Raw genomic sequence first — 9,333 nt, forward strand, 5'->3', positions numbered from 1 at the left:
GGAAATTATTGTCACTTAGTATTACGGTTTACTAGTATTGTTCTTCATTCGTAACTGAAATGTCTTCATTCAATTCTTGCCAAATGATTTGAACTATATAATTACTAACCCATTGTGAGGGTAAGTCCGCCCATCTCTGTTAGTATAGATAATATCATTTGTTAAAAAAAAACAGAGATTGATACTCACACTAGCCAAACAGATCATAAAACAAACTAGTTAAAGGTAAATCAACAAAGTATTTAAATGATGCAAAATCAGATGAATCGAAAGCAAATCCCATAGTCATATGCCACTTGATTTCAATCCCACTTTGTCCCTTGAAACTCAAAAGTCATCACTTTAATATCAGAAACTCGATTTTGATCTCACTTTACCACCTGAAACACAAAAGTCGCCATTTTACTCCTAAAATTCGATTTGCTCCTTGAAATTAAAAAATCGCCACTTTACTTATTGAAACTCAAATGTCTCTTACATTGCCTTCTTTATTTTTTTTAGGATAAGTTCATCCATTCAACATTTATAATTGGCACTACCCCAAATTTCCTCCCGAAATAAATGAACAGTAAAAAAAGAACAAAATAAAACTATCATTCCTCTTCACCAACCATCTCCATTAAGAACATAAGAAATAACGAAATCAATGGAACGAATGATAAGGTGGTTGACGATGGAGGAGAAGGGATGAATGTTATACAATATATGAAAGTTAAATTTTTTTTTTCTTTTTTCGTTTCAATCTACGTGGCACCATTTGATTGGATATGTGAACTTTATAATTGTGCCACGTCAATCATAAGTGGGCCTTAATTATGCCACATAAGTATACTTAACAGTTATTTAATGGAATACAAATAAACAAATCAAAGTGGAGTAAATATTGAGTTTCAGAGAGTAAAGTGACGATCTTTGAGTTTCAAAAGGTAAAGTAAGATCGAAATTTAGGTTCGATAAGCAAAGTAACGACTTTTGAGTTTCAAGAAGCAAAATAAGATCGAAATCAAGTTTTAAGAAGTAAAATGACAACTCTTAAGTTTCAGTGAGTAAAGTGCAATTGAAATCAAGTTCCAAGACTGATTACAAAGGTAAACACTTTTAAAGTTAAACACATTTAACCAATAAACTACAAGCGATTTGCCAAAGCCATTTTTTGTTTGGGAAAATGGCAGAAAAGGACCAAAACTATTAAAGAAAGAAAAAAAAAAGTCACAGAGAGAAGTCTGGAAATAGAAATCGAAAACCCTCCAACTCCGAAAGTCCAAACCCTAGTTTTAGTTAGATTTTTATATTAATCATTAAATTTTAGACACACACATACTCGTCTCTCTCACCACTCTGTTCCTCTGTCTTCCCCACCACCTTCGTATTCACCAATACTCGACTCTCTCTCTCTCCCCTCGCTCTTTCTCGAACCTTCTCGATCTGCAAAAGCCCTAATTTGACAATTTCAGCACCACTCTTCCGAACCCCCAAACCCCAGCAGATTGGGAATCCGTAATTTGCTTGAATTTTCAGGTCAATTACAATCCCCCAACATATAACCCTATTCGCGCTCTGCTGGGCGTTTTGATTCTTCGAGCTTTGTTCGTCAATCACTCAATTGGGGTTTGGAATTTTGGTACTTGGCCAGCTTTTAAAGTGTTGGGCAGCCGGGGAGGAAGGAGGAGCGAGCTGCAATTACGATTTTGCCCTCGTGATCTGGGTCGCTACTAGTTCGAGAGCAATTCGGGATCCATGTCAGAGGTCTGCTCTTTGTTTTACCCTTTTTCCGACTCTTTCTCTCTCGTACTGGTTTCAAGGCATTGGATTTCTGTGTGTTTCTATGTGTTTTGAAGTCTGTGCAATTGGTACTTTGTCCAAGTTTTCATCTTTTGTAATATTAAGATTTTGAACACTTACCCATTTGTTGTTTTTGCAAACATTTGCTTTTGGGTTATCCGAAAAGTTGCGGGATTTCGTTATGTATTGACCGGTAGTTTCAGTAACATAAGAGATTTATCCGAAAAGTTGTGGTGATATTCGTGTGTCGTTTGCTTAAGAAAATATGGCAATCAAATCTGTCACTGTTAGTGAAATTCAAACCTTGTTGCATGCATAGCCGCTTGCCCTAGTTCGGTTAAAACAGCAGTGGGTGTAGAGTTATTAGTGATATTCGTAGATTGGTGCTGCGTGAATCTATAGTAGGAAGGAGCCAAGCAAAATCTTTGTTGGATTAGTAAGGGAGCATTCTGAGTTCTTCTGTGGACACTGATGACCTTGTTGAGTAGTCAACGTAAGTTTTTTCGGCGGTTGTCTTTGAGTGTTTGAAAGCATCCCCGAGATTTATTTGCGGGACTGTTTTATTTGGGTTCTCTGGGAGAGAAATAAGCATTGGAAGCTTGATATTGTATACTTTGGCTTGCTTATGACGCATACAATTTAGTGTACGGTGCTTTTTTCTTCTGCCAGAGTCATCCCCTGCTGTTTTGGTATTAGATATGTGAGTGGCTTTGATAGAAGTTGAAGTGCTAGGTATGTTCTGAATGTGCACCTCTTTGTCTGCATATATTATACTCAGACATTATTATACTTTGTTGGAGAAAAACTTTGAACATGTTCCCTTTTTATTTTGGACTTTATTACTTATTGATATTTCTATGGTCTGTCAAACTCATGTTTTATTATGTGACATCACAGTTGTTAATGGGCCACCACTTCATGAGACATTGACCCATGGATCCTGAAGGAACAAAGTTTGGACGAGGTAGAATGTTTTTTCTATATGGTGTTCCATTATGGTTTTCTTCGTATTTCCTTCTTGTTTGAATTAATATTGGTAGTTAATTACATATTTAACAGAACTATTCATAGTTGAAGCACTCTTCAAAACCTCATTTATTCATGTATAGCACTTAATTTTGAACTAATCCAGAGAGCCATGTGGCCTCCAATTATGAATAAAATACATCTCCATCCTTGCCCCATCTGGTTCTTCGATAAGATATCACTACATGTTTAAAATTTAATTTCTGATGCTCAAATTTCATAACAAAACCTCTCTTAAAGTATACTTATTTCAATCTACTGAGAATTTGAGTGTTTTGCTTCTATTATGTCAGTGAATGCATGTTTTGATATTTAAGAGAATTTTATTTTATCTGATGAAATTCTGTTGGATACAGGACCAAAAGAGTTGACTGGTGCTGTAGATCTCATAAGTCACTACAAGTTACTTCCCCACCATGAGTTTTTCTGCAAGCGATCACTTCCAGTATCAATATCAGACACACACTATCTTCACAATGTGGTGGGAGACACGGAAATCAGAAAAGGAGATGGGATGCAGTTGGATCAACTTATCCAGAGTACATCATATCCCCGGGATACGAAACCACGCATACAGCCTTTTGACCTAGATACTCTCAGAGAGGCTTTCCATCTTAGAGAAACGGCTCCTATTGATCTGCCACTTGTGAGACTTTCTTACTTATAATGGATGACAGTCTGTTATATTTCTTCTTTTCCAATAGATATTTGGTCCTGCAAAACCGTTTTCCTTTCCACGTTCTCATTGTAATTGATATTTTGTTTTGTCTTCTATAGGCAGATAAGGGGACTCCAACTGTTGCAGGGAAATCAAAGAGTGAGTCTAAAGACAAGGAGAAGAAACACAAAAAGCACAAGGACAAAGACAAAGACAAAGAGAAGGATAAAGAGCACAAGAAGCGTAAACACCGTCATAAAGATCGAAGTAAAGATAAAGACAAGGATAAGAAGAAGGATAAAGGTGGGCATCATGATCCGGTCGGTGATCACTCAAAGAAACATGAAAAGGTTAGAAAATGGTACACCTGTACTATTAAATTCCTTTTCTTAAGCGCCTGGTAATACACAAGAGCGACAATAAAAGAATGGTTTTGAATTTTTTTTATCCAAATAACTCTGATAATGTCTGAAGTTATGAACTGCCATTGTTTGTCGCACAATCTAATTACAGTTTTTCCGTTCACCAACACCAGATTTAATTTTTTTCAAATGTAGTTGAATATTCAGAGGGATTCACATGCTTTAGTTTTGGTACTTGTATGATCACAGAAAAGGAAACATGATGGAGATGACGATCTTAATGATGTCCACAGACACAAAAAAAGTAAGGTAATATAAACATGGAACTTTTCGTTTGGATTTACACTTTTGTATCTCCAATCCTTTCTTTAATGTTTTACTTGGGATCTGCATGATATGCCCACTATTTTTGTATAGTTCCTTTGCGTCTACATTTTGACCAAGGTCTCTGTTTCTCACTATCTTTGCAGCATAAGAGCTCAAAACTTGATGAAGTGGGTGCAATCAGGGTAGCTGGCTGAAATGAGGGGATATTTTAGTAATTTTGTTTTCTTCAAATGGTCGTCGTTCATAGTCTGGAGGGGTCTTTCACTTGATTTTGTGTTTCTTGAGGTACACATCTTTACTTTTCCTGTATATTTAGGTTAAGATACTCTGTACTTTTAGCTTCTGCCTTGCACTGCCACCATTTTATTTCTTTCCTCATCATAAACTGATGGGTCAACTTTTCATTTTTATTCATGCTTGATATGGCTTTATGTTCTCTGTAATATGTGATCCGTTGAGGTTGGGATGGAAATAAGGATTAAATACGAAGGCAAGTTAGAGAATGAGTTAAATAGCGTTGTTTAGTTTTAGGAAGTTAGATGTAGTACTAGCTGAGGTTGGTCGAACGCAATGCATGTGCACACTCTTCATCTCATCCATGTGGTAAAAACAATATTCCTTTCTAATATGTTGTTGAAAAATATGCATTTGGGGACCGTCAAGAGTTTGGATTTGATGTAGTTCTGTGGGCTTTTTAGTTTCTTATAAGTACTCTGTATGCAGATCTTGTTTAAACAATTATGCTATGCCAAAACCTCCACTCTCTTGTTTGACAAACATTCTGTTTTTAATAGGCTTATGTGTAGTATTGTATTTGTTGCCATGGAACTTGGATACATGATACTTCTGGTTTATGTGCAGAGTAACTTCTGAACTGACTAAAGATTGTGAAGAAGGTGAATTCACCTACTGAAAATGTGGATTAAAGGTAAAAAGTAGTTAAAGTGAACTTTGTATAATAACAATGATCTAATATGACTGCCTGTAATTTGCAAACAACTATGCTACTTTGTTTTCATGGCACATTGGATATGGTACTATGTCTACGGTATTACTATATTTTAGCATTTTTAGAAGTCCAAAATTTATAATTTGTGAGGGAGAGTTTGTACCTTGTAGCTTCCAGTTGTAGGGAAAAATAGGTTTAGGAAGAGATTGTATAAATGATACATTTCGTTCCTGTTTTGTTGTATTAACAGCTAACATTACTGCTTATCCAAAAAACATGTAACATCTAGGCTTCTGTTCTCACCGAAATTCTAAATGGTAACAGTGAAATACTCTGCAAAAATAGAAAGACGTGATGGTAGGTATTCGAGACGATCATTATCTTGCTGTTGTGTTGTATTTTGCAGTGTGAATGACATCATTCTTCTACGCTGCTTGGTCATGATGGAAACTTTTCAGGCCCTTTTTTCGTTTTAGGTTAGGTATCTATGTATTTTGTTGTTTCGTTTGTTAGTTGCAATCTAATGAAACACTAATTATCTCCTAGTATCCCCCAACCCTCCAAGATGGCGACTTTGGAAACGTGGTCTAGCCTTGTGTGTGTGGTTGATTAGAGAAACCATTCTTGACTGTGTCCAGTTTTACTAAACCCGCATGTGAGAAGCCTCCCTCGACATGTGCAAGTGGGAAGGAAGAGAGAATGGATTGCTGTTTCTGGCACCTTTTGGTGAGGAAAACAGGAGTAACCTGAAAAAAATTAGTCACTTAACTCTGATCATGATCTAGATCTATTGGATGCTTAATCCTACGTTGAGATGTTATCATTTTGTGATTGAATCAGAGGTGACAGAAGGATTGCAGCTCGTGCACTTTATGTCACAGATTTAGGAGCTCAAATGTACTGGAATTTGGAAGAGCATTTTGCTTATGAGGCATGTAGTACATTGTTATCCGGTGGTTTCAAGTCTAGGCAAAAGTTATATTTGTTCCTGATCCGAAGGGACAAACAAAATGATTAGGTTGTTCGTGTGGATCTTATCTTGATTGTATGTGGAGGTATACCTCAGAAGTTTCCAGCTTATGTTCAAACTTGGGAACAAAAGTGTTCCGCCGGCAGGATGGCATCGATAACCATTGTAACTTAAATGGATTGCCCGAACGTTGAGCTGTGGGAATTTTTTTTATTACTTTTTAACCTTCAGCCCTCATTCACCTCTCCCAGACCCTGCGTAAAGCGGTAGCCTTGTGCACTGGGACGACCTTTTTAACCTTCAGCCCCCATCTCAGTATCAATATATGCATGTACATCCCCACTAACTGCAAAAATTATAGGGGTTTTTTAACTTTAATCCTTCAAGAAGATTAAAATTGAATAAAAACATGTGAGATTGGATATTAGTTTTAGTCCCTTAATATGTACTTAATTCAAATTTATATTATATTTTTGTTTTAATATTTAATAGATATCTTATTTAATGTCATTACATTAAATTTTAAATTTATTACTATACACATTTTAATTCGTTAATTTTATTTAACTTCCTCTAATTAGTGTACCTAAATGTCTGTATCATAATATATTTTACTAATTTTGTGTACCGAAATGTTCGTACCTAAATATATTGTAGTAAAATAGTGGCACATAAGAGAATATGCAAAAATATAAGTGTACCGAAAATTCCGTACCTAACTATATGATACTAAACTAGCGTACCAAAATGTCGATACCTAAATATATTATACTAAATTAGTGTACTTAAATGTCCGTACCTAAACATATTATACTAACCTAGTGTATTGAAATGTTCGTACCTAAATATATTGTAATGAATTACTGGCACATAAGAAAATATGTAAAAACATAAGTGTAGTGAAAAATCTCTACGAAAATATTTTCTTATATAAGACACTCATAATAATGAGAATTAAAATTTATAATATTTTCATAAAAATTTAATTTATGAACATCATAAAATTATAAATAAAAAAAAGAGACATTAAATACATATGTTGACATTTAATAGAGTATAAGGACTGAAATCAATTTTTAATCTTATATAAGATATTTTTTTAAACTTCATCTTAATTAGGGATTAAAACTAGTTTTTTTTTTTAAAATTATAATCATGAATTTGATCAAAATTAAATGTTGATGACATTAATGATTGATATGACAGAACGATCGTACGTGGGGTTTGAAAAAAGTTACTGTGAGACCCACTTGTGATATATGTTTGCGGACAAGGATCTTCTCCTGAGCAATTCCCTAGGGATCATAAGGATCCCGCAATCTTGTCCGTTCATCATATATCGTGTGGTCCGAAATCATTTAAAATTTAAATTTTAAAATTCAAATATGAATAGTACCTAACGAAAACTGACCGAACGATATAAAATGAACGGATAAGATTGAGGGATCCCTAGAGATGATTTTGGTGTCTGTACATGCCAAACTTCAAAGGACTCTGTTGGAAGTGAAATGGTTAGAATCAATCATGGGAAGAAGCGCATGAAAACACTAATAAAATGGAGAAGCATGCATGTTTCCATAAAATAACCTAAAGTGATTTTTCAATACGAAGAAGCACCTCTCATATGTTTTTTCTTCAAAAGTGATTCTGACTTTCTCATAGTCACTTTTAAACGGATTAGAACTTTTTCCCCTCCTATTATTATTCCCTTCCATCATCTGCTCTCGCTTTTTTTATTTTTTGTCTTATTCTTTATATAAAAAATTTAAAACAATATGTAAATGTGGCGTAATCGTAATCGCTTAAATAGGAAGGGATAGAAGATGAGAGAGATTAGGAGGAGAGAGAGTCATACTCCTTTTCAAACAAGCCCTAAGTCAACAGACAATCAAAATATAAATGTAGCTTCTCCTCCCAAGGCAAAAGAAAAAAAAAAGGGAGGCAGATTCTCTCCCCTCCCACTTCATGTGCCCTCCTGTTTTGTGTGATTAAGCCACGTCAACATTTTATATTATTTTTTTATAAAGATAATAAGACAAAAAGAAATAGTAATATAAAATGTTGACGTGATTTAACCGTGACCACACAAACAGAAGGGCACGGGAAATGGAAGGGCAGAGGATCTGTCTCAAAAAAAAAAACCTTCACAAGAGAAGGTACGAAGTGTCTGTAATCGGTCCAAACTGACCAATCAAATTCAGTTCGATTTTAATTTCATTCGGTTTCAATGATTTGGCATTACGCTTTGGAACGTACAACTGAGGTGCGTTTATGGTTATCTCATAGCCAGCCTGGGAGTTTTGCCTCTCACGTCATTTTCTCCTGAAAATGAAAAATAGGAAAGAAAGATTCAACGATAAGCATCCTCAGTTATATTTGTGTACAATTTTATCATAAAAGGTACTTGACGATATTAATTAGGGAACCTCTCTCGTATAAAATAGCATGATATTTTGTTATTTGTGCAACGTGGGACTTTATTCTTCGGGAAATTTGGAAAAAAAAGAAGCCAAAATTTAGACTAGCAAAAGAATTCTAGCCAATTATTATAATATTTCATAATTCTAGCAAAAAATTGATGTAAAAATATTACAATACATTTCTTAACTGAAATAATTACAAAACTATATTTTCTTCATCTTTGTCAATAGTCTGTAATTACAGACTCGAAACTGTGGAGCCAATCTGCAATTATCATGGAGGAGAAATACGACGACGGAGTGGAGGACAAACGGAATGAAATTCCAAAAGGGAAAGGGAATAAAGTTTTGGGAGGAGGTAATGGAATGAATGGAATGGAAAAGTCAAAGGAGGCCGAAGACCATTGTGATGGATAACCCCGGATGACGAAGATGCGACTCGGCTGGAACAGACAGTTGAGGAAGATGAAGAAACTGCTGGTTACTTGACAAAGATGAAGACATAGGTTTGTGATATTTTAGTTAAGGAAGTTGAACCGAATTCTCGACTAATAGAATAACTTAGATTAGACTAAACTGATTTGACTGTCAGACTAACAAGCAAAATAGTATATTTTTTTCCTTTTTCTTTTTCCTGTTCCTTTTGTTTTTGTTTTTCCATAACACTCTTTCATTTTTCCAGACTCTCTCGAGAACCAAAGCTCTCCCTCTCTCTTTATCCCTTTCCTTTTTCCAGAAAACTCTCTTGATCAAACGAAAGCTCTCCCTCTTTTTCTCCTTTTTTATTCTTTAAAAGTTGTTTTGCACAAATCTGTATTTGGCCATTGTAAAGATGTGCA

The 9,333-nt window shown here is 35.0% G+C and overlaps 1 protein-coding gene across 5 annotated transcripts; it reads left to right on the forward strand.

Moving 5' to 3' along the window:
* Window positions 1–1,190: 1,190 nt before the first annotated feature.
* LOC103419971 (mediator of RNA polymerase II transcription subunit 19a-like) lies at window positions 1,191–6,139 on the forward strand. Of its 5 annotated transcripts, XM_070822501.1 has the most exons (9): window positions 1,191–1,746; window positions 2,680–2,746; window positions 3,165–3,454; window positions 3,586–3,816; window positions 4,078–4,137; window positions 4,299–4,440; window positions 5,017–5,083; window positions 5,511–5,580; window positions 5,670–5,875. In XM_070822501.1, the coding sequence occupies exons 2-6, from the start codon at window positions 2,716–2,718 to the stop codon at window positions 4,347–4,349; spliced, it is 663 nt and encodes a 220-aa protein (XP_070678602.1). In that variant the 5' UTR covers window positions 1,191–1,746; window positions 2,680–2,715; the 3' UTR covers window positions 4,350–4,440; window positions 5,017–5,083; window positions 5,511–5,580; window positions 5,670–5,875. The 5 variants fall into 5 exon arrangements, with proteins under 5 accessions (XP_070678602.1, XP_008356272.3, XP_070678604.1 ...); XM_008358050.4 differs by having other exon boundaries at window positions 5,511–6,139; XM_070822503.1 differs by having other exon boundaries at window positions 4,078–4,132; window positions 5,511–6,139.
* Window positions 6,140–9,333: the final 3,194 nt, after the last annotated feature.

The sequence above is a fragment of the Malus domestica genome, chromosome 05 (assembly GCF_042453785.1).
Source record: "Malus domestica chromosome 05, GDT2T_hap1".
In the NCBI taxonomy this organism is placed as follows: Eukaryota; Viridiplantae; Streptophyta; class Magnoliopsida; order Rosales; family Rosaceae; genus Malus; species Malus domestica.